Here is a 26,200-nt window from a genome sequence, read left to right on the forward strand (position 1 = left end):
TGACAGACTACTGGGAGTTGGACCGCACAGAAGCCTGGGAGGGAGGTATTTTGTTGGCATGAAAATAGCTGTATAGGTTCCCTACTAGAGCAGGAGCGCAGTCAAGCAATGTGAGATCATCTGGTCAGTGCCCAAGGTGCTGTGGAAGAGCTGCAGCTGGCACCAGGCTCACAAGGGGGAAGGGTGATTTGGTGCGGCTCTACAAATAAGTCTGACCTTTCCCATGCTATGGTACCACCGATCCCCAGTCACTTACTCCACTCATTTAAATAAAAAACAGTGCGCGCTCAGTTTGGAAACAAAAAAAAAAGTTTTTTTTTTTTATTGCAAGTCGTAGCTAATCTTACAACGCAACAAAATAATTCATCAAGAATGTGTACAGAGATGCAAAGGTAGCACATAAGTGTGTAAAAGGTTACAAATAGGGAGAGGTTGGTCGTGAACACAGCTCCAGCTTCCTCTCCATTCATCGCAGCTGCAGAGACTAGTACTCGAGGATTGATAAACAGGGATACTTCCAAAACTACCTGCTTTCTCACATTCACGTCTTTGCTAGAGTGTTGTTCACAAAGCTTCTGTCCATAGCTCTGAGCGAGTAGGCAGGGGAGGAGTCAACGACTCTTTGCAGTAGGTGTAGTTAAGAGCGGATACCTACAAGTAAGTCCTTGGACCATACTGAGGCTCTTCAGAGAACAGAATGTAGTGCAGCAGATCCACACCCAATGTGAGTGTTGTGTTTCCTAACACTGATGCGCTCAGAGGTTTCACACGGGTGACGCAAGACCAGGTACTGGCTATGTTCCCCATTTGTACGCTTTTTAAAAACATTTATTTAAATCTGTTTATAGGCATTGTCAGCATACGTCACACACTACACTCGAACAGGAGGTCGGCATCCATGCGTATTCTTAAAGCAGGAGTGGTGCTTGCTTTAGGATGCCAGCTGCTCACAAGGCACCATTCATTTACATTTTGGTAGCAAAACTGGAACTGTTCGGTATGGTCACGGTAAGCTCTAAAGTCTCACAAGGAACAGGAAACGGTACAAACGTGGCGAGGGGCTTTGTGGGACAGGTGCTCCTCCAGACATGGAAGCAAAGATCACACATGCCCTAAAAGAAACAAACCTAAGTGGTGCCTACAACTACCTCGGGGCTCGTGCGAACGAATACCCACAGGACGTTTTTGGCACAAATTGGCTCTGACCCACCCCGGTAGAGAAGCCCTGGAAGGGGGCGAGGGAGTTCTTCTTTTTGGGGCTAAGAAATTAATTGCCAATCTCCCCATCCGCTGTCTTCAAGAAATGATGAGGTGTACCAAAATGCTGGCCTATGTCGGGTTAAAGCGTACTTCCAGAATGCTCTGTAGTTCACTCTTAGGACTCTAAAACTTCACCCCCAAGATGCTTGAAGTTGCTTCTAACAGGAGCACTAGTGCATGAGACTGGAACCACGAGCCTTTCCCATTATCACACTGTTGTCATCACTCTGACCAGGGGCGAGTCAAGGAATGTTGAGGGTACACAGGAAAGAATACTCATTTGCCTGTTCAATGCTGGGATGTGCTTTGCTATGAAGTGGGGATCCACTCAAGTTACTGATAATTCCTCACAAGTCAAACACCTTAGCCTAAACCAGATTTATTTCTGTTAAGGTACCCACACACCGAGCCCTCTGTCAGATTTTAACACCTAAGATACAGTCATCAATAGAACCAAGCGTTGCTTCGCAGCTAGCAGTTTCCAATCTTTCCTATTTACTCAGCTAGATTAGAAGGGCCATATACTAGAGAAAGGCCAAAGTTTAAGGCACAGTCCTACCAGCCTCTAAGAAATAATATGTTTAACTTTAATTGGCTATTTAAGAAATATCAGCCTTGGAGCACAGTATTTTCATAGGCCCTCAGCCCCAGGCAACTGTCTGGTCCCCAAAGTTTAGTGACACCAATGAAAAGAACCTCCAAACTGACACTTGTGCCAAAAGCTTCTCTTAACAGAATGAAGAAACAGGACAATAGTCACCTTCTCTACAGCTTAAGATTCTGCTGCGGAGGACAGTCTTCAACAACTGCCTGTTGGAAGTTCGCCTGTAACCTTTAAACTGAGTGCAAGTAAAACTGTCTGCTCAGAAATGCGCGAAGTTATTAACCAATGACAAATCCAGCACAATCTCTCTCTTGCAGCTCCAAGTCTAGAAACTCACACTGATGGAGTGACAAGCAGCCTCACACAGAAGCCCTTTTGAGTACCCAGCTCAAGGCAGAGTTGCAGGTAACTGGTTAGAGGTCACCTTCTAACAAATGTAGGAGAGGACGCAGAAGACAATTCTGCAGCTGCCCAGACAGATCACTGTGATAGGAAGGAACTCTATGCCTTTCCCAGGCAAAATAGCATCTTTACTAACGGAATGAACTAGAAACCGGTGCTTTTCCTGAAAGAAACAGGATTTGTTGGGCGTGCTGATTGGAGTTTTGGCTGGGAGCGAATGCATCAGGTTTCTATAAGGAGATCTCTGACAGCGTTATGCTGTTGATTTTATGTCAGAGGCGAGAGGAAAAGATCGGGTCATAAGCCTTACACTATAGTCCTGCATCTTTGTAAGGCTAGGACAGTGCGATACGTAGCAAACTACAAGAGTACTAGTAATCTCTGGATATTTAGCAATACAAAATTAAACACATTCTACAGCCTGTGCAAATCCCAAGTGCCTTCAGTGGAAATCTCCCCCGACACAAGCCAGCCTGCTTGATCTTTTTCCGGGGAAGGGGATTGCAAACCTTAGGTATCACACACACAAGGCCCTTCACAAGACAGGACCCGCCCCCTCAACAGCCGCCTATCCTTCCACCTACCTATGAGAGCTCTGCTCAGCCAACCTAGCTCAGACTCATGTCCCTCACATTCGCCGGAAACGCTCCAGGGGACGCTCCGGCTGCCTCACCGCAAAGAACTTTAACAGCCTCCTCCATCTTCACACCGCGCCCTCTCTCGCTGCGATCAGAAAGCAACTGAAGACCTGGATCTTCGACCACCATGGCCAGCAAGACAAGACACACAGCTCTACTAGGGCGCCTGGAGACCCCCGGTGGTGACAAGCTGGCGCTATATAAAAACCCTGTGATTAATTGGACACCCTGCTTTGATTTAAATGTAACGCCTCAATCATTTCCAATATAAGAGAATTTCCACTATGGAAAATAAAGCTTTAACACTGGCTGCCATGAAGAGACCATCAGGGAATAACATGCCTTTCCGGAGCACTGGCTGGCTCCATGCACATACCCTAAGCAAGTGGACATGCTAACAAAGGCAACTGTGGATTTACAGTGCTATGGGGTGTTTGCCAAGGGTTTGTGTTGGACAGTTTTAAATGTCTGCTGATGAAGATTCAGTGGAAAGATGCCACCTTACCCTCTAAAACACAAGTTTTAGTTGGTAAACAGCTCTTTCCCTTGCGCTGCGGGGGGGGGGGGGGGGGGGGGGGCACGAGGGAGATGAAAGTCCAGAGCTGGCCAAGTGACCTGCTGCCAGCTCTGCTAAGACATGCTCTTGTGTGGATCCAGTAAGCAGCACTAACAAATGGTCAGTGTGGCTCACACTGACCTTTTTACCTGCTTGAATTAACTAGGACACAGCACCACACCTGCGCCTTGGCGTTTGGCAGTCTCGAGTAGTCACTGAAAAAAATAAGCGTTTTCTCCCGTTTACCAAGCCCTCAATTTGTAATTCCACAGTTCAAGGCCTCTGCAGACTATTGACTGTGGTGGAACACATACACCAAAGCCATTTCTGTTGGGGATTGTGGCAGGTAACTGATGCTTTGGGTTTGTGTAAAGTCATTGTCCTGGTGGGGGTGGATGAAGTGACCAGAACCACCTGCCGTCCCAACCACTAACACTTAATTCCTGTCGCATAAAGCGACATGCAAAAAGGACACTTCTCAAACAAGATCTCAGAATAAACTGGAAGTTACTCTCAAAGCAGCTGTGCACGTTTGTTTTCAAGTGTGGGGCTAAAGGTGACAGGCTGCAACGATCGAAGACTTGTCTCCGCTTCTGCACATTGACCACTTTATAGAGCAAACACACCGAGTCAGTGTGAATAGCGCAAGCAGCCACATAATTTACCCCAATACTCCAGAGCACAAGCATCCAAAACATTTACCTGCAGTCTTTAAGCAACTGTTTCTGCCTCTTTAAAAGGACTGAAAAGCAGATTTGTGCGTCAAGAGCATCTTGGGGCAAAACAAGCTCAACTGAGAAATGACAGTCTACAATCACCGACTTTGGAGAAGCCCCTGGTAAGACTGGTTTAAGATCTGTCTTTTCTAAGGCCAGCTCTATTAATAAAAAGCCTTGCGTGCTTACACCAGGCGCCCACTTTTTAGAAGGTTTTGACCAGGTCATAGACATAGATGTGAAAGTCATCATTGAATTTGATGAAGTACACAGTGGACTTGGCTGGGACCTGGTAGATAAACGTTCCAGTCTTCTTCACTCCTTTCTCGTTGACGTACTCCACTGGCTTGCCAACGAAGCTGTCCTCTTCCTCCGAAAACCCCTGGTCTGGCGGCAGCAGAGGCTTGTTTTCTGAAAAGAAAAACATTTTAAAATAATAAATAATAGAGGGTGCACATAAGAAGAAAGTTGCTTTTATTTGTGGGGTTTGGAACAACACAATGTTTCCACGCCAAGTCTCCTGATTTTTGGAAGTGGCTACTGGGGAGGCACAGTATTAATGCAACAAATGCAAATCTTCACAACCGCTGGATCCCCCACTACTCTACAAAACATCAGATACTCTTTAGAGGTCCTAGCAGGCCACACTAGTGATTATGGTTATTATATTGCCAGTTCTTTTGAGGGGCATGTACAATCATGAGATTTTTAAATTAGATTAGATAATCCAACAATACTATAGATTGTGTTCATACAAAAAAGGCAGAGAACTACCCACAAACTAACACCCTTTAGGCAGAAGACTCAGTTTTTGCAGCAGAGATCGATATATATGGGGTCCTCTTGCTTTCCACCACCGAGTGGCATCTAAGAGATCAACAGAACAATTAACCTGCGACTTGGTGTGGTTTCCCTGGTTCTATGTGTATCTGTGAATAAGCCAACCTAATGTAACTCGTTCTGACAATTGGATACCACCAAACCTCTTTTGACTGATTTCTCAACTCAGGGCAAGGGTCGCTCGCGGGGGCATTTTGTTTTTTAAAGGCCTTTTCTGCCCCAGGGGGGAGCAGAAACCTCTAGGCACCAGGGATCATTTTTTGTTTTGTTTTTAGAGGTGGGGAGCTACCCCATAGGCAAGGGTTGCTCCCCTAGGGCGCAAATTATATTTAGGCCATTTCTGCCCCCAAGGGGGACAGAAACCACTAGACACCAGGGAGTTTTTTTTTCTTCGTGAATTTCACGCAAGGGGAGGGGGTCTCTAGTTTTCAAAAATGCACAGGTTTGGTAGGTTTCCCTAGGTGCCGGCTGAGCTAGAGGCCAAATCTACAGGTAGGCACTTTGCAAAAAACACCTCCGTTTTCTGTCAAAATATGGGATGTGAGGTATCATTTTTATCGGGAGATTTGGGGGAACAAAGAATAGCAAAACAAGTGTTATTGCTCCTTGTCTTTCTCTACATTTATTCCTTCCAAATATATGAGTGTGTGTAAAAAAAAAGTCTATTTGAGAAATGCCCTGTAATTCATCCCGGAGTTCAGAGATGTGCAAATAACCACTGCTCCTCAACACCTTATCTTGTGCCCATTTTGGAAATACAAAGGTTATCTTGATAGATATTTTTCACTCTTTATATTTCAGCAAATGAATTGCTGTATACCCGGTATAGAATGAAAACCCACTGCAGGGTGCACCTCATTTATTGGCTCTGGGTACCTAGGGTTCTTGATGAACCTACAAGCCCTAAATATACCCGCAACCAGAAGAGTCCAGCAGACATAACGGTATATTGCTTTCAAAAATCTGACATTGCAGGAAAAAGTTACAGAGTAAAACGTAGAGAAAAATTGCTTTTTTTTTTTTACCTCAATTTCAATGTTTTTTTTTTTTAGTTGTTATTTTCTGTAGGAATCCCTTGTAGGATCTACAAAATTACCCCTAGCTGAATTCAGAATTTTGTCTACTTTTCAGAAATGTTTAGGTTTCTGGGATCCAGCATTGGTTTCACGCCCATTTCTGTCACTGACTGGAAGGAGGCTGAAAGCACACACAAAAAAAAAAAAAATGGGGTATGTTCCAGTAAAATGCCAAAATTGTGTAAAAAAATTGGGTTTTCTGATTCAAGTCTGCCCGTTCCTGAAAGCTGGTGATTTTAGCACTGCAAACCCTTTGTTGATGCCATTTTCAGGGAAAGAACCACAAGCCTTCTTCTGCAGCCCCCTTTTCCCATTTTTTTTTTTTTTTTAAACTGAAATTTTCACTGTATTTTGGCTAATTTCTCGGCCTCCTTCAGGGGAACCCACAAAGTCTGGGTACCTCTACAATCCCTAGAATGTTGGAAAAAAAAGGACGCAAATTTGGCGTGGGTAGCTTATGTGGACAAAACGTTATGAGGGCCTAAGCAAGAACTATTCCAAATAGGCAAAAAAAGGCCTGGCACAGGAGGGGGGGAAAAGGCCTGGCAACAAAGGGGTTAAGTTAAACGTATTAATCAATATCATGTTTTTTTATTTAAACTCTAAACACTTAAACCCCCAACTCAACAGCAAACTCTGCTAATTAAACATGTACACACATAATACATAATATGAATCAATTAACATTAATTAATATATCATTTTACAAAACGCTACCCTCCCAAACCGTTGATAAAACCCACAATATGAAATTAAAATTTATGAAGCTATTTTAAGGCTTACTGAACTTGTAACAAATAACAAATTAAATCAACTAAAACAAATTAATGTATAGTTACAAAACTACAAATTCAATCCCCAAATAAAAACAAAAACATATTACTATAATACCAAAAATAAAGTTCACAGTAACAAAAATAATGAAGTGAAAACATAATACAGCAAAACAACATATTGAAAACAGTTGTAAACAACATTTTAAACATCAATATTAATCTAAAAAGATAAAAAATGATATGTTTGTTCTCTTGATATTTGCATCATGATATAGTTACAATATGTTTGAGTTGATGATTAGGTGAAATAGCCACGTGAGGCACTACAGGTTTGTCATGCAGTAAATATAAAAGTGTTTCTGGCTCCAGTCATGTACGTGTGGTGGGCCGAAGCAACATGTGAGCGACAATATAACGGACCAATGGCTGGAGACTGGTGCTCCCAACACCCTCTTTGTATTTTATGTATCAGTTCATGAAAAAACAGTAGTCTGATGAGACAGATAAATTCACTACCCGGACCAGCCACAGGCCAGCCCAAAAATGGATGAAATCCCTCGGAGGCGATGGACGATCTATACTTATTGTCTATCTCACCTGTGTTTGCCCTGCATTGCCCCCTTTATCCTGCCTCTCTCTCAAGGTATTTCTAGTGCCCACAAGGTCACTCTCACAGGGTGGACGTGTGAGCGCTCCTAGGTCTAGTCAACGGCTGGGTGCCCACCCGCTTACTGGAGAGTCAATCAATGTTGATGCCCTCACCTGTGCTCGCTCCACCTCGTTCTCTGCCGTAGTTACTTCAGAGGTCACCGAGCGCAAAGCACTGATGGGTGGAGTTATCGCTCTTATGAAATGGACGGCCACAAGCTTTCGCGTTACAAAAGAAATACTAGAATGATGTAATGTGAATCAACAGAAACTCTTACTTAAAACAAGCTCATAACAAAACCAATAACTCCCTTAAAAACCTGTGCAGTGCCTGTAAAAATAATCTTGAGCAGAGAGGAGGACATAATGGCCCCTCACCCGCACTGTAGCACCTCCATGGGCTAGAGGTGGCCCTGAGGTGCACAGTCTCACTGGTGCCCACTGGTGGCTGGACACTGCTTCCTGAGGGCACCAGAGCTGCAGACAGCAAGAGCGAGACTGAACACCAAAGCCTAAGGATGATGCTCATATTACCTTGGTCTGACCGGATACGCAGGTCACCTTCCTTGTAATCGTCGAGTAGGTGGTACATGTATAGGATGGGATCCTTCTCGTAGGTGATGTAGTGCCAGGTGCTCATGATCGGTGCACGGCAGAGCACCATCCCGCGCCACTGGACTTTATTTCCATCATCCTTCTCGAAGACGTGCTCCACTGCCTTCCCAACCAGCTCTTCTGCTTTGCTTTCCTCCTCTGGGGTGGAGTGAACTGTAGGTGGATATAGAAGAGATTTAAGGCACTACATTTTGCACACGTCTACTCAAAAACAGTGGGTTAGGGAAGAAACGGAGTCTGGACAAAGTGCTACAAACTGTGCAGGAAATGTGCAGGGCATGCATTTTTTAAAGCTGGTGATGAAATTACACCAAACGTTTTACCGCAGACGGGAAGGTGGCAGGCTGAAAGGGCCTGTGGCCCATGTGTGGCTGCAAATTCTGTATAATGAGTGTAAGGAAATGCCTCATTGGCATGGTTACCCCCTGACTTTTTGCCTTTGCTGATGCCAAGTTCTGATTTGAAAGTGTGCTGAGGCCTGCTAACCAGGCCCCAGCACCAGTGTTCTTTCCCTTACCTGTACCTTTGTCTCCACAATTGGCACACCCTGGCATCCAGGTAAGTCCCTTGTAACTGGTACCCCTGGTACCAAGGCCCCTGATGCCAGGGAAGGTCTCTAAGGGCTGCAGCATGTCTTATGCCACCATGGGGACCCCTCACTCAGCACAGACACACTGCTTGACAGCTTGTGTGTGCTGGTGGGGAGAAAATGACTAAGTCGACATGGCACTCCCCTCAGGGTGCCATGCCAACCTCACACTGCCCATGGCATAGATATGTCACCCCTCTAGCAAGCCTTACAGCCCTAAGGCAGGGTGCACTTACCATAGGTGAGGTCATATGTGCATGAGCACTATGCCCCTACAGTGTCTAAGTAAAACCTTAGACATTGTGAGGGCAGGGTAGCCATAAGAGTATATGGTCTGGGAGTCTGTCAAACACGAACTCCACAGTACCATAATGGCTACACTGAAAACTGGGAAATTTAGTATCAAACTTCTCAGCACAATAAATGCACACTGAGGCCAGTGTACATTGTATTGTGAAATACACCCAGAGGGCATCTTAGAGATGCCCCCTGAAAACATACCCGACTTCCAGTGTGGGCTGACTAGTTTTGCCAGCCTGCCACACACCAGATATGTTGCTGGCCACATGGGGAGAGTGCCTTTGTCACTCTGTGGCTAGTAACAAAGCCTGTACTGGGTGGAGGTGCTTCTCACCTCCCCCTGCAGGAACTGTAACAACTGGCGGGGAGCCTCAAAGGCTCACCCCCTTTGTTACAGCGCCACAGGGCATCCCAGCTAGTGAAGATGCCCGCCCCCTCCGGCCACGGCCCCACTTTTGGCGGCAAGGCCGGAGGAGATAATGAGAAAAACAAGGAGGAGTCACTGACCAGTCAGGACAGCCCCTAAGGTGTCCTGAGCTGAGGTGACTGACTTTTAGAAACCCTCCATCTTGCAGATGGAGGATTCCCCCAATAGGATTAGGGATGTGCCCCCCTCCCCTCAGGGAGGAGGCACAAAGAGGGTGTATTCACCCTCAGGGCTAGTAGCTGTTGGCTACTAACCCCCCAGACCTAAACACACCCCTAAATTGAGTATTTAGGCACCCCCAGAACCTAGGAAACCAGATTCCTGCAACCTGAAGACGTAGGACTGCTGACCTGAAGCCCTGCAGAGAAGACAGAGACACCAACTACTTTGGCCCCAGCCCTACCGGCCTGTGTCCCCACTTCAAAAAGAAACTGCAACAGCGACACGTCCCCCAGGGTCCAGCGACCCCTGAAGCCTCAGACGACTACCCTGCATCTAAAAGGACCAAGAACTCCCGAGGACAGCGGCCCTGTTCCACAAAGACTGAAACGTGCAACAAAGAAACATCTTTTAAAGGACTCCACATTTCCCGCCGGAAGCGTGAGACTTTCCACTCTGCACCCGACGCCCCCGGCTCAACCTGCGGACAAACAACACTACAGGGAGGACTCCCCGGCGACTGCGAGCCCGTGAGTAGCCACAGCGACGCCTGCAGAGGGAATCCAGAGGCTCCCCCTGACCGCGACTGCCTGCTTCAAAGAACCCGACGCCTGGTAAAGACGCCCCCACCCTTGCCTGCCTGCTTGCTTCGCTGAAAAGAGACCTGGGTCTCCCACTGAAACCAATTGCAAACCCGATGCCTGTTTGCACTCTGCACCCGGCCGCCCCTATGCCACCGAGGGTGTACTTTTTGTGCTGACTTGTGTCCCCCCCCCCGGTGCCCTACAAAAAACCCTGGTCTGCCCCCCGAAGTCACGGGTACTTACCTGCTGGCAGACTGGAACCGGGGCACCCCCTTCTCCATTGAAGCCTATGCGTTTTGGGCACCACTTTGACCTCTGTACCTGACCGGCCCTGAGCTGCTGGTGTGGTAACTTTGGGGTTGCCCTGAACCCCCAACGATGGGCTACCTTGGACCCAACTTTGAACCCTGTAGGCGTTTTACTTACCTGCAAAAACTAACCAAATCTTACCTCCCCCAGGAACTGTTGAAAATTGCACTGTCTAGTTTTAAAATAGCTTATTGCCATTTTTTGCTAAAACTGTACATGATATTGTGTTGATTCAAAGTTCCTAAGATACCTGAGTGAAATACCTTTCATTTGAAGTATTACTTGTAAATCTTGAACCCGTGGTTCTCAGAATAAAGTAAGAAAATATATTTTTCTATACAAAAACCTATTGGCCTGGAATTGTCTCTGAGTGTGTGTTCCTCATTTATTGCCTGTGTGTATGTACAACAAATGCTTAACCCTACCCTCTGATAAGCCTACTGCTTGACCACACTATCACAAAATAGAGCATTAGAATTATCTCTTTTTGCCACTATCTTACCTCTAAGGGGAACCCTTGGACTCTGTGCATACTATTTCTTACTTTGAAATAGTACATACAGAGCTAACTTCCTACAATGAGACATCTTCCAAAACATCTCTCTCAACCAAGTTGTGTGTGTACATCTCAGGACCACCACGACAACAGCTCATGCAGCAGTACATAAGGGACAAAATGTAAGAGCAGGGTTGTCAATCTGTCACATTCTGAAGTGTTGTGTGTCAGTTAAAGGGACTGTCAGCACACCTTCGAAGGCGCATCTGTGGAAGGATATTCACAAGAGAGATGTGTTACGGAGCATCTGGGCAATATTTAAAAATACATTCAATTTTGGTACTGAAAAGCTGGAGCATGCACAGACTGCAGCATGCCTGCAAATTGACAGACTGGTCGAGTCAGCGGGCTTAACCGCATGTCAATATCCACACTTCAAAGAGATGTGTTTTTATGTCACATTTCGTGGGAACGTTTAGCCACCTTTAGTATTCACTGCTGCATTTTAATTTTATTTATGGAGCCCTAGAACAACTTCGTGGTGTCAGAAAGCTGCAAAGACGAGGACCAGAGTGAGCTCCACAAATAGTGAACGCAAAGCTTGTTCCCTTATAGATTCTGGGGTTCCCTGCTTGTGAGAGGAGACGATGTATGCGGACAAAGCACCCCCTCACGTGGTCTGTTCATGGGCCACCAGGCAGCCTGGGTAGGTGATGGCGCTGTCGCTTTGAGAGAATTGCAGAAGCGCCCTGCCGTTCACTCAAAAGCAGCAAGCCTGTCAGCAGCGGATTTTATAACTTCAAAAGTCTCGCATCAGTCCTTAAAAACTGTTTCCAGGTGCTCAGATGACTTCCACCCCACAACACCCCCACCTCCTGCCTAACAGAATGGTTAGCTTAATCAGTGGCTTCCCCGTAGATCTTCCCATATATTTTAATCAATCCATTACATTACAAAATTTACAGTATATGTATGTGCCAATCTCAAAGTTCATAGAAGTGATGCAAGAACTGTCTTGTGCAGCAGAATGCTAGACCCCTGTGTGCTGAGGGTTTGTACTCACAGGGTTTCCTAGGGATGATCTTCAGTTTCTTCACCCGCTTGTCCGTAAAGAGCTCAATCCCGTAAACAGAGTCAAAGCCATCGTAGATCACCAAGTACAGGCCGGGCTTGACTTCCAACTGATCCAGCACCAAGCCTTTCCACCGACTGATTTTTCCATTGCTTTCCTGCCAGCCGTGTTGTACTCTCTCCCCAATGAGGCTGGACATCTGCAGGCCCCCAACGACATCCTCCGGATCCTCAGTGCTGCGATTCCTGTGAGGTAAGGGAGAGAATGGTCAGCTATGACGTGGAACAGTTATGGGTTCCCTACCCCTGTGACATGTCCCTGTGAATGAGAGACTGAGAAGTGTGATTTTCTCCCAAAATGCTTGTAAATGCATTTTCGTTTAAGGTCTCCTGTCAATCCAATCAGGAGCACACAAATGCTGAAATTTTGTAGGTCTGGAGTGAGCTGGTACATGTTTCATCAACATTTTTTTTCATGCGGTAATAGGAAATTGAAGTACATTATTAAAAATTGTCAGATCTGTATAATATTAATATCTCTGTAATAAGTATTTTGCTTGTCTTACTAAAAAAAAAAAAAAAAAAAAAAAAAAAAAATGCATTTTATTGCAAATCTCATTGCCTTTATATAGCCATCCTACGATTGATTGTTAGGCCTGGGGAGCAGTCAGTCATGAAATGCAGTATCCACAACCATGTCTGGCTTTTTAGCCAATATAATCGAACACGAGAAAACTGTGGAGCCCTCAGACTGAGAAGAAATGTGGTCTAAAGTTCGAAAAGGCAATGTGCTGCTGTTAAAATGACCCTACTGCCTCAAGGTAACATGCATGAAATGGGGTCCCTCAGCAGCACTGCATTCACGTCACTTGGAGAAAACCAATGAAATTTTAGCATTAACACTTAATAATGGGCAGCAGAACTGAGGGAAAGCTAGTTGCGTAACATTCACCTAGGACAAGACGTGCTAACATTCAGTCACGGTGCAGCTAGTAAGTCTCCTGAATTCCTGGAGCTTGGCATAGTCCATGGCATGTCAGGATCAAATCTGAAAGGCTGAAACTGGACCAGGATCAATCATATGTCAGATGTGTCCATCATTTTTAATCTTCAAATTCTAGCTGGATCCTCTACTGAAGGCGCCGTAGAGTGTGAACATTTCTCCTGGATGTTTTTTTTGGTGTTTTTGTATACACTTATTTCTATACATGCTGGCGAACATCTTGCGGTCTGAATGCTCCTACAATTTTACAAATCTTTGTTCATGCCCTAGTGTTAGACATACAAAGCTATTCTAGAAGTTGCTGTCTAGACACATTTCTCCCAGACCCATATATTAAACCCACTGCTGTAAACAGCTCTGCCATGGCTCACGGCTAAGCACCGCCGTATCATTAAGTGACTGCAAGCTTTTGCAGAATGGGATCTGTAAACATCAGTGTGCATTGCAGGCCCTAAGCCAGCTCCACCGGCTACCAGTAAGGAAGAACATTGCTCTAAGGCGCTGCGTATTGCCTTCAAGGCTCTCCATGACTCAGATCCCGACTACCTCAAAAGGATTTGTTCATGGTTCACTCCATCCCAGGTCTCTGCGCTCTTCTTTGGCCAACAATGTGGTAATTCCCAAAAGTATAAAGTCACGCTGGGGTGGCAGAAGCTTTGTTGTCTGCACCACCAAATCGTGGGATTCGCTTCTGCCTCCCTTAAGTGAGGCACAGGCCTTCTTTCTTTAAGAACGCTTTAAAAAAACATTTTTTTTTTTTTTGTTTTTAAATCAATAAGTTCCTGCCTTTATATTCTAGATTCTTTGTCTCTGTAAATTGTTGTTCCTCTCACTACTTCCCTTCTGTTCCCAGCAGCTCCAAGACGCCTCCAGGCCCTTCATTTCCACTAATATATAGGGCGAGCTGCAGCATGATGAAGTGTATTCTCCAAGAGCTTACGTGCCATCAGCAGCTTTATTTTACAGTATGTTCCCTTGTTTTTAATGACAGACATGCCAGATACCACTGCGCGGTCTCTTCAGAACACATCACTTCAGGTAACTGAAAGCTTAAGGAGCATTAATCCGGATCCTTCAGACACAAAGAATTGTGCCCTGACCCCACTCTGCCTGTTCACTCCATGCCACTACTTTCCAGTCCTAGGCCTTTCTGTTACTAACTGGAGCTTTGACCTGGCTCAATGTAAGCAAACCAAGACTGCAGCTACCTCAGTGCATCAGATCATTAGGAGATGACATAGACAGGGACTGCAGCTACCACAGTGCATCAGATCATTAGGAAATTATAGACAGGGACTGCAGCTACCACAGTGCATCAGATCATTAGGAAATGACAGACAGGGCCTGCAGCTACCGCAGCGCATCAGATCATGATGAAATGACAGACAGGGCCTGCAGCTACCACAGCGCATCAGATCATTAGGAAATGACAGACATGGACTGCAGCTACCACAGCGCATCAGATCATTAGGAAATGTTATATGGACAGGGATGCAGCTACCACAGTGAATCAGATCATGATGAAATGGCACAGACTGCAGCTACCACAGTGCATCAGATCATTAGGAAATGACAGACAGGGATTGCAGCTACCACAGTGCATCAGATCATGATGAAATGACAGACAGGGCCTGCAGCTACCACAGCGCATCAGATCATTAGGAAATGACAGACAGGCACTGCAGCTACCACAGTGCATCAGATCATTAGGAAATGACAGACAGGGCCTGCAGCTACCGCAGCGCATCAGATCATTAGGAAATGACAGACATGGACTGCAGCTACCACAGCGCATCAGATCATTAGGAAATGTTATATGGACAGGGATGCAGCTACCACAGTGAATCAGATCATGATGAAATGGCACAGACTGCAGCTACCACAGTGCATCAGATCATTAGGAAATGACAGACAGGGATTGCAGCTACCACAGTGCATCAGATCATTAGGAAATGACAGACAGGCACTGCAGCTACCACAGTGCATCAGATCATTAGGAAATGACAGACAGGCACTGCAGCTACCACAGTGCATCAGATCATTAGGAAATGACAGACAGGGACTGCAGCTACCACAGTGCATCAGATCATTAGGAAATGACAGACAGGGACTGCAGCTACCACAGTGCATCAGATCATTAGGAAATGACAGACAGGCACTGCAGCTACCACAGTGCATCAGATCATTAGGAAATGACAGACAGGCACTGCAGCTACCACAGTGCATCAGATCATTAGGAAATGACAGACAGGGACTGCAGCTACCACAGTGCATCAGATCATTAGGAAATGACAGACAGGGACTGCAGCTACCACAGTGCATCAGATCATTAGGAAATGACAGACAGGGACTGCAGCTACCACAGTGCATCAGATCATTAGGAAATGACAGACAGGGACTGCAGCTACCACAGTGCATCAGATCATAAGGAAATGACAGACAGGCACTGCAGCTACCACAGTGTATCGGATCATTAGGAAATGACAGCCAGGGACCACAGCTATCACAGTGCATCAGATCATGATGAAATGACAGACAGGGACTGCAGCTACCACAGCGCATCAGATCATTATATGAAATCGGAAACCTAAAAACTTAGACAGGGACACTAGGCTGACTGCACTCTGGCAAACAACAAAAGGAACAGAGGATCTCTTTGAACCCGAGGAACTTGTGACACTACAAGTACAACAACACTGCTGTGTGCGGTCAGCTGCCCCACCCTCCGCAAGGTTAGTGCTCTGTCACCGTAACGCCACCCGCGTCACGACCCTCGACATACACTTCCAAATGTTCTCTCTCCCACTTGTGTGGTGGGAAATGGCTGGTGGAGGAGAAGACAGTAAAATAAGGAATACATCGCCCAGATGTGCAGAACTTATATCCACAAATGAAATTGCACAAGGCTAAAAAATATTCAGAAACTTTGTGACGTTGCAGATTTCGAACTGAGTGGCACTTACTGCATTGATGAAATATTCAAACCCCAAATGAATGTGCAACAGCATGTCTAGCAAGAACAAAAATGGCAAGAACGTTTCTAAAAGACAAATCTATTTTAAAAATCTGTATTACTGGGGAGAAAATACCAAGCTAAATATTTTTGAGTGACTTTAGTTAAACGTCATCGTTTTAGTGGTGTAAACCTACCTACGGTAGGTGGTACTGTTAAACAAGAAGGGATAAGTTGTAGATGAAACACTTAAAATGGTGGAACTGCTCAGTTAAATGTTCAAAAACTTATTTATGATTCAATTTCTTCTGGTGAACCCAGATCACCTGAAAACAGGTAAATATTTGGTTTTGTGCACAACAGCGCCCTCCCCCCAAACCCAGCTTTTCTTAGGCTAAGAAACAGAATGTACTATGGTAACTACATAAGAGTACCCCCCCCCCCCCCCCAAAGTCAGACAGTTGGGAGTGGCCCAGCTTGTCCCCAATGTAACTGCCATAAAAATGCTGCATAATAGCAGATTATCTTTCAACATACCTTAACTTTCGTGGAGCCATGACCAACTTGAAGTAATTCACTCTGCTGAGAAAAAATAAAGTTTAAAACGTCATGTATGTATTATAGATTTCAGGTTTACAAAAGGTATTTGAGTCTCTAAAACGGATTCAATAAAATAGGGCTTTTAGTGAAAAAGAGCTCCCTTTATAGGCAACTTGTAGCACATAACCTGCAGCACAGGGAGAGCTCAAGGCCCCCAGGAAAGAGAGCAGCTGCGGAGCTGAGTAAAGTTTGCTCTGTCACCGCCTTCAACCATACAAGGTATTTGCTTTGATGAGCATCTGACTGCACAGACCCTGGGCCGCAGACTTGATTATTTGGCCCACCACACTCCTACAGCCCTTCGAGGTCTTTGCTTTCATAAATATTTGAAGAAGGTCAAAGAAAACAGACTAAAGAAAGAAAGCAGTTTTTTGTTTTGCTTTGGATGCCTAAAGGACCGGTGATAACTAGTAGATCAGCTGATTTAGTCGTCAGTTTGATGTGCCTTGAAATTTCACACAGTACACAACACACCTCTCTCTACACATGTGACATGTCTGTTTACTTGAAATATTTCATGAAATATTTATGCCTTTTTGTAAGCTCTTGTTCCTTGTTGTCGCAATTTTAAACACGTTCTACTCTACTTTGCCTGCTTCTAGAACCCTTAAACCAGTCTGTCTGTTGTTGCCCATTTCAACAAACTTTAGTCCCAGTTTGGGCCCTGCCTCTTCTCAGTCTACCAGTTTCAGTCTCATCTATCAGGTTTTTAACTTCATTTAACCATCACGAGGTGCTAGCCCAGTTTCTGACACTTCCCTGGTCTTGCGAGTGTTTCAACTGCGGCTGCCTTGTTCGTAGCTTACTAGTGAATCTGGCAAACCTGCCAGCCTCCTAGATTTTTGCACAAGGTTACCAAACATGGCACATGTTCATGAGGGTGACCGGGAGATGTGCGGGTTGTCAAACCCTCTAGGAATGCATTTTCAGGTTGGTAGCTGGATTCGAACAGTTATTCTGATTTCCCCGGAGACCAGGACCAGTGGAGGTACAGCAACATGTGGAACCATATCATATTCTTCCAAGGCAAGGGGTGGGCAAACAATCTGGAGGAAAAAAACAGAACTATAATAGCAGTGGAGTAAAAAGTACTGGAGAGAAAGGGGTATTCATGTTAACACAAGGGTTAATGTTAAACTCAGACCAGAGAATAGAATTAGTGCTAAGGAAAAGGGTAAGGGTAGGAGTTAGCATGCAGATATGAATAGGTTTAATAAAGGCAAGTTAGGGCTATGAAAAGGGTAGGGTAACGCTGGCTGCCAGTAGGGAACGGAGTAATGTTAGGTACAGAGACATCAGAAGAGAAAGATCAGTGCCACCTTCAGGGCTGGGGAAAGACGTTTGGGCCATTAGATGGTTGGGGAGACGAGCAGGAAAAGATCAGTGCCAGCCTCAAGGGTAGAGAAAGGAGTTCAGTTTGGCAGATTGTTGAGGACAGCAGTAGAGAAAGAACAACATCAGCTTTAGGGTAGAGAAAGGGTTTGGGTTAAACAGATGCTTAGGTGCAGGGGAAGTGGTAAAGAGTTGTATTCGGAGGATATATTGAGTTACAGCAAGAGAAAGTTAAGATACTTTCTAAGAAGTGTAAAGGTCAGGGATAAGGGCTTAGGTGGCCAATGGCTGAAAATGAATTTAGACTTTAGAAAGGACATCATTCAAGGGGGTAAACGAGGTCTACATCCACACAAAAAGTCTGGGGAACAAGACAACTTTCGCCAATTTAAAGGTCTGTCACATTGGCGAAACTAAGAGGTTGGATATAGGAACCAAAGTCAAATCACCTTGAGATTAATCTCAAAGTCACTTTTTGGTGTATGTTCCACATCTTGGTGTACAGTTTCTCCCTCAGGGTGCAGGTCTCACACTGTCAGTCCTATTACATCAAAGAAGAAGGGGGAGAATAGAAAAACACAAGGGGGGGGGGGGGGGGGGGGGGGAGGGCATCAGGAGCTCTGAGATGGCACTGCCACAAAAACACAGACTCCACAACATGGCGGGCTTGGTGTTCAGGAAGGAGAAACAAGTCAACACATAGGTGGGAGCAGGAAAACAAAATGAACAACTCACAATGACATCCATAAGACAGCAGCTGCAATGTGCAGGAAGGGACAGTCAATGGGAAGCTTGCAGGTGATGCGGACCAGATGAGGAGAGGCAGCTGATTGGTTAAATAATACTGTCAAAAGCAAGGCAGAGAGAGGAGACATAGACAAGTGTAGAGGAAAGGGAACTTGTCTGTGATATGGAAGCAGAAGTCAGGAGTTGACCTGTGGCTGTAGCCACTCCGACACACATGTACTGGTACTAGGGCACACTGCGGGGTGAATGCTCAGTCACTGGGGCTAGTATCACCTTGCACTCTGCAAGCAAAGCTGCCCTGAGCTTCTAGTTACAGAACGTGGGGCAAGTGAAAATAGAGGGTCTCCGTGAACCTATTTAATGGATTTCAGTTACAAAGAAGTAACACTGGGACATACAATCTATGGCTATATTATAACACGGTTAATTCCAATATTATTATTTTTCAGAGTACACTATAAAATATAAATCTATATGAGGTAGTTACACCACACTAGAAAATCTATAGAAGATGTTAATACCTTCACTTTCGATTTCCAAGAGGGAGAGATTCACAGATGACCCAGGGACAGGCGGTGTGTGGTAAGTCTTCTTTACGACTTCCCACTTGAGAACCAAGGCACAGCCAGCAGACACGACATGCAGCTGTCTCTCAACTTAACGTCCTGTGAGGCACAAAATTCCAATAATTCATTTCTACTGGAACTGAGAGACCCACAGAATTCAGACACAATCCACCTCTGAACACATGGGAACCCTTGGGACGCAGCCTATAACTAATGCTGTTCAATTCAGCTAGGGTTACCAACTCATGTCTCCACCTATTCAACAAGAGGTATTGAGTCATGCCGATCTTTCACCCAGTTAAACACAGGCTATTATTTTGTGTTCTGCAGTGAGTGATAAGACCCAGCCCTATGTTCACTCATGTCATAGCCTATGACGTCAACAATGTTAATTACTTTTATGAAACTGGTCCTCCCTCCCACAGGCACTTATAACATTCCCCACCCCTGAGCCTCAGTCCTCCCAGAGAGCACTCCTCTGGCCCCACAGACGGTCTGGTGGCTGTACAAGATGGGTCCAGACAGACACAGCAACTATTATTGAACCACATCTGGGTTGGCTTCAGTAAATATGCTGAATGTGTCTCACGACACATCCACGTATTGTTTGCTTAACCTTCAGAGCAGCATACCTGCAGGGGGGTAAGGGACGTCTATTATTTTCAGTTCCCGCTAGTCCCCACACAACTGTCTCACATAAGGGCCCGTCAGCCTTTCTGTTCAAGCCTCATTATGGCTGGATATTATCTGGAGCCTAACACCCTGAGGCAAATGCCAGGGAGGAAACAAAGGCACTCTGCTCGTCTCTTCACAAATGTTTACGAGGTAAACTATGATTTGTAGGCAGGTTTTGAACGTTGCTAACTCTGTATCTAACAACCAACAAACATGCATGCATTGCAAGAATGCCAGATATATTCAGTGAAAACTGTGTTATGGTTCTAGCTCAAACGAGTAAAACCACTGAAATTCCATGTTGCTGCGCACGGCTTGAACCCAACCTGCTGTGGGCACTCAAACCTTTTTGCACACGGTCTGTAGCCGTGCACTGTAGCCGTTGGGCATGGGATCCAATTCAGACTGCATTGTGGGGGTTGGGTGCAGGAGGCAACCTCCACTGCACAGGGCCTTCAGCCGTGCAGAACATGAGTTGGGTGCAGAGCTTGGCCAGGCCCTGCACCCATCACACTGCGGGAAGCCCAATCCCCACCTGTGGCCAAGGCCGTGCACCCAACTTGCTGGTGGTGGCAGCCAACCCATGCTGCGCACAAAGAGTATTGGCCACACACCCTGACTTGTGACTGATGTGCACGGGTTGGGCCATAGAGCTTGGCCTCTGGCCAGGCTTTCCTTTCTTTTACTTGTTTTGGATTCACAAATCTTACACTGGGTTTCTGAACTAGGTACATGTCCCTTACAGAGCCTTTCCTCTTTTGTCCAGAACACTGGAAATTCTTGACAAGTCCCAAAAAAGGGAGAGTGTTAACTATGTAAAGTCTACTCAGCAACTTTTTTAAACACTATTAGCGCAACAACTGCTGAACTGATTTATATCAACCTAACGAAAGGAAGCTTTTTTGAGTAAAGTTCTACTTTCGTGGCACGTTCGTTGTAAATCTGTTTAGGGATTCGGCCTGTGAATGTGAGCAAAATTTCCCATAAGAGCTAAAATAGGAGACACTTCTTTTTTCACCCCCTTTACTTTTTTCCCCTCACATGAGGCTCTATGAAACCTGTGGTTAGATGGCTGAACTAATAAACTGCCAAACTTCGTGCAAATCCATGCATATGAGCAAACGTGGGCTGATTTAAAAAGTTTTTTCAGAGGAAGGCGCTTCTTACAAAGTGATAACCACCACTGTGTGAAATATAAATATATTTATACCAATAATGTAATAATGCGCACGGACACGCGTAACGATACCAGAACCCCTTTGTAGCACCCTTGCATTGTGCACGCAGCTGACTGATGAAGTGCATTGCGAGGCCTGCGGGTAGCAGCGCACGCTGGGCCCGGGAAGGGGCACGTTAACCACCATGCGACGACACCGAGGCCGGCCCGTTACTGGGCCGCACACAGCTCTCGGCTGCGCGAGCATGAACCCCCGGAGCTACCCCGCACGGTACACAGGGACCTCTGCGGCGCGTGCCGTGACCCAGGCAGCTCTTAAAGGGCTGTTCGCTTCTCACACATGGCGCAACAAACAGAACCAAGGCAGCGCCTTTCGTTGCCGGTTTCTTCGGTGGCGGTTTTTTTAAATACAAAAATAATGTTTTTACCGTTTCCAGCACTAGGAGAGACACCGGCCCCCTCAGGGTGTCGGAGACACGCCCCCGCCTTCACCTCCCGCCCGCGGGTGTACACGCCCCGGCCCCCGCGGACTCCACCTTCGGCTCCCACCGGCTCCGGTGCACCGAGGCCGCCAACCGCCCTCAGCGAGTCACGGCCGAAGCAGCCAATGGGGACGCCGGGTTATACTGATCGACAGGCGAGGCGACGGGGACTGGGCGGAGGCTGGCGGCTTCCCATGCTACAGGGGCGGTGATTGGTTACAGGAAGAGCCCGCCCACGAGCAACACATTGTTGACGCTAGACTTAACCGTGCGCGCCGGTGACCCGGAAGAGGTCGCCGGATGCTCCGGAAGTGGTTGTTCCGCCGCACAGGGAACACGGACCGGCAGGTTCTGAGGGGTGAATAGGTGTCGAGATCCGCGCTACCGGGTGGGGCAGGGATAGGACGATCCCTCCGGGCCTTTAGTAAGGGGGAGATCTGGCATCGACATAGAGAGCACCGGGCAAACTGATCTGTGGGAGACACAGAGACCCCGGCTTTGGCACACTGAGTCCCACGGGCAGAGCTGTCTCTGGAGGCCCGGCCCAGGGTGCGCTAGGAGCGGAGCCGTCTCTGGAGGCCCGGCCCAGGGTGCCCTAGGAGCGGAGCCGTCTCTGGAGGCCCGGCCCAGGGTGCCCTAGGACATGGGTACTCACAAACTTTTTCTCGGGGGCCAAAATTGCAGTATGGTTTGTGGGCCGAGGGCCGTACTGAAATGACAGGGGGGGGCGCGGCTTAGAGGGGGCACAACCACCCCACCCCCTTTTTCAAAACATTGTAACACACACAGCGCCATCTGCTCTCACCCCTACCCCAGTAACACACACAGCGCCATCTGCACACAGCGCCATCTGCTCTCACCCCTACCCCAGTAACACACACAGCGCCATCTGCACACAGCGCCATCTGCTCCCACCCCTACCCCAGTAACACACACAGCGCCATCTGCTCTCACCCCTACCTCATTAACACACACAGCGCCATCTGCACACAGCGCCATCTGCTTACAGCGCCATCTGCTCCCACCCCTACCCCAGTAACACACACAGCGCCATCTGCTCTCACCCCTACCTCAGTAACACACACAGCGCCATCTGCTTACAGCGCCATCTGCTCCCACCCCTACCCCAGTAACACACACAGCGCCATCTGCACACAGCGCCATCTGCTCTCACCCCTACCCCAGTAACACACACAGCGCCATCAGCACTCTCCCCTACCCCAGTAACACACACAGCGCCATCTGCTCTCACCCCTACCTCATTAACACACACAGCGCCATCTGCTTACAGCGCCATCTGCTCCCACCCCTACCCCAGTAACACACACAGCGCCATCTGCTCTCACCCCTACCCCAGTAACACACACAGCGCCATCAGCACTCTCCCCTACCCCAGTAACACACACAGCGCCATCTGCTCTCACCCCTACCTCATTAACACACACAGCGCCATCTGCTTACAGCGCCATCTGCTCCCACCCCTACCCCAGTAACACACACAGCGCCATCTGCACACAGCGCCATCAGCACTCACCCCTACCCCAGTAACACACACAGCGCCATCTGCTCTCACCCCTACCTCATTAACACACACAGCGCCATCTGCACACAGCGCCATCTGCTTACAGCGCCATCTGCTCCCACCCCTACCCCAGTAACACACACAGCGCCATCTGCACACAGCGCCATCTGCTCTCACCCCTACCCCAGTAACACACACAGCGCCATCTGCTCTCACCCCTACCTCATTAACACACACAGCGCCATCTGCACACAGCGCCATCTGCTTACAGCGCCATCTGCTCCCACCCCTACCCCAGTAACACACACAGCGCCATCTGCACACAGCGCCATCTGCTCTCACCCCTACCCCAGTAACACACACAGCGCCATCAGCACTCTCCCCTACCCCAGTAACACACACAGCGCCATCTGCACACAGCGCCATCAGCAGTCACCCCTACCCCAGTAACACACACAGCGCCATCTGCTCTCACCCCTACCTCATTAACACACACAGCGCCATCTGCACACAGCGCCATCTGCTTACAGCGCCATCTGCTCCCACCCCTACCCCAGTAACACACACAGCGCCATCTGCACACAGCACCATCTGCTCTCACCCCTACCCCAGTAACACACACAGCGCCATCTGCTCTCACCCCTACCTCAGTAACACACACTGCGCCATCTGCACACAGCGCCATCTGCTCTCACCCCTACCTCAGTAACACACACAGCGCCATCTGCTCTCACCCCTACCTCAGTAACACACACTGCGCCATCTGCACACAGCGCCATCTGCTCTCACCCCTACCCCAGTAACACACACACACACAGCGCACACACACAGCGCAATCTGCTCTCACGCCTACCCCAGTAACACACACTACATTAAAAACAAATAAATAAATAACCAAAGAGCCTTACCTGACTCAAAGCACTGTAAAGATGCCACAAATGTGGAACAGCAGGCAGGCAGGCGGGCAACAGACGTGGAGCCGGTGACAGGAAGCAGACGACCAAAGCCCCGTAAAAGTTAGCTGCAAGCGCTGACTTTTATGGGGCTTTGGCTTCCAGGATCGTCAGGGCAATGCCATAAACAATGGCCGCCATATGTAAACATAGAGGAGGGCCGCGGGAGCATGCTCCCGCGGCCCTCCTCTATGTTTACATACTGCTGCCATTATGATATGGCGTTTGGTGTGCGTCTCGCGGGCCGCCAAGCTAGGTCCGTGGGGCCGTTGGCGGTCCGCGGGCCGTACTTTGAGTACCGTTGCCCTAGGAGCAGAGCCGTCTCTGGAGGCCCGGCCCAGGGTGCCCTAGGAGCAGAGCCATCGCTGCCAAGTTTCTCAGGTCCCTGCGTGATGTGCTGCTCAAGTCCAGATTTTGTTCCAATAATCTTGTTTTATAATGGGAAAAGCAAGATTACAAGCCCCAGAATTCCCCAAAGAAAAAAAACAGTTCTGGAGTAGCACATCACATATGGATCTGGGAACCTGGGCAGGACTGCCTCTGGCATAGGAACCACAAGGTACGGAGCGACATCTGGCAGAGATAGCACCTGGCACTTTGGAGGCAGAGTGACCTCTGGGAACTCCCTTCCTATCAGGTATAAGAGGCTCCAGCGGTAGATTGGCCACTGAGAGACCTGGCAGAAGCACAGGGACCGCCAAGTAGACAGGAACCTCTGGAAGACCCATCCTTTGGTACAGGACATTCCGTGGGCAGAGTGAGTTCTGGAAGGCCCCTTATCTTACCCTGGAAATAAGGTGTTCTAGGGGTAGGTTGACCACAAGAAACCTGGTACCAGCACAGTGAGCCACACATACAGAGTGACCTCTGGGAGACCAGCTGCCGGCATAGTGAGCATAGCTGCCAAGATCCCCCGGTTCATGAGTGATGTGCTGCTCCAGTCCATGTTTTTTCCTTTGAATTCTCTGATTTGTAATCTTCTTTAACAATGGGCTAAACAAAACTAAAATTGCCAGAAGTCAAAGAAAAGCTCTGTACTGGAGCAGCACATTATGCATGAACCTGGGAAACCTGGCAGGGTTGAGTGAGCGCCAGGGGCGAGGATCCCCGAGTGACCTGGTGTTAGACCTGTCCTTTTTTACAGGGCCATCCTCAAACTTTATGCCTTCCTCCTCCTATTTTTTCTGACCCCTTTTTGTTGACGTTAGGACTCTGAGCACTTTACCACTGCTGATCAGTACTAAAGTGCATGAGTTGTCCCTTCTAAACTTGGTATGATTGGTGTACACCTGATGGGCACATTTATTTAATTTATGTATAAGTCCCTTGCACATTGGTATCCCTATACCCAGGGCCTGTAAATTGAATGCTACTAGTGGGTCTACAGCGCAGCTTGTGCCACCCACAGAAGTCACCTTTCAAACCAGTCTCAGGCCTGCCACTGCAGGGCCTGCGTCTGCAGGTTACTGCCACCAAGACTTGGCAAGTCGCACTACTTGCCAAGGCCTAAACTCCCTTTTTGCTACACCTAAGTCGCCCCTTAGGTAGGCCCTAGCTAGCCCTATGGGAAGGGTACTGTGTATATAAAAGGTAGCACATATGGCAGTGACAAACACCTTACTTACTTCTCACTGTGAGTGCTGCCTCCCTCATAGGATTGCATTGGAAAATGCCCTAACATATGTCTAAGTGGTGTCTAATCTATGAGGGGTGGCGTAGGCATATTTGGTGTGGTTGGAATAGAAGTGAGAAATGCTACTTACTGGTGTAGGTGGATTTTTTTATTCCCACTTTAGAAATACCACTTTTAGAAAGTGGGCATTTGTCTGTGCTTATGACTCTGGTGTTTTGCAGCTTGACTCCAGTCCACGGCTGGGCAGAGTGACAGCTGCACTTTGTGCATACGTTTCAGACAGCTTGTACACAGGGAGGGTGGAGGCGTCACAAGAGTGCATCAGCATAGTGAATGGGCTTCCTGGGCTGGGAGAGGTAGAGGTGGGGCACACATGCATCTGCAAAGGCTGTGCCCTGGCCTCACAGAAACAGCTTGTTTACCCCTTGCTGATGTCTGGAGCCAATGGTGGAGGAGAATGGGGACATTCCTTGAACCGGTTAGTGCTGCTT

The 26,200-nt window shown here is 47.5% G+C and overlaps 1 protein-coding gene across 6 annotated transcripts; it reads right to left on the reverse strand.

The window, feature by feature from the left end:
- Nucleotides 1–291: 291 nt before the first annotated feature.
- Nucleotides 292–21,840, reverse strand: LOC138267897 (spindlin-1-like). 6 transcript variants are annotated; one of them, XM_069217153.1, is made up of 7 exons: nucleotides 21,548–21,840; nucleotides 19,223–19,366; nucleotides 17,479–17,668; nucleotides 16,560–16,604; nucleotides 12,059–12,312; nucleotides 8,051–8,284; nucleotides 292–4,587 (listed from the first exon to the last, which is right to left on the reverse strand). In XM_069217153.1, the coding sequence occupies exons 3-7, from the start codon at nucleotides 17,496–17,498 to the stop codon at nucleotides 4,382–4,384; spliced, it is 759 nt and encodes a 252-aa protein (XP_069073254.1). In that variant the 5' UTR covers nucleotides 17,499–17,668; nucleotides 19,223–19,366; nucleotides 21,548–21,840; the 3' UTR covers nucleotides 292–4,381. The 6 variants fall into 6 exon arrangements, with proteins under 6 accessions (XP_069073254.1, XP_069073255.1, XP_069073259.1 ...); XM_069217154.1 differs by having other exon boundaries at nucleotides 17,346–17,668; nucleotides 21,548–21,835; XM_069217158.1 differs by lacking the exon at nucleotides 17,479–17,668 and having other exon boundaries at nucleotides 16,560–16,601; nucleotides 21,548–21,835.
- Nucleotides 21,841–26,200: the final 4,360 nt, after the last annotated feature.

Source organism: Pleurodeles waltl, chromosome 12 (assembly GCF_031143425.1).
Source record: "Pleurodeles waltl isolate 20211129_DDA chromosome 12, aPleWal1.hap1.20221129, whole genome shotgun sequence".
NCBI lineage: Eukaryota > Metazoa > Chordata > Amphibia > Caudata > Salamandridae > Pleurodeles > Pleurodeles waltl.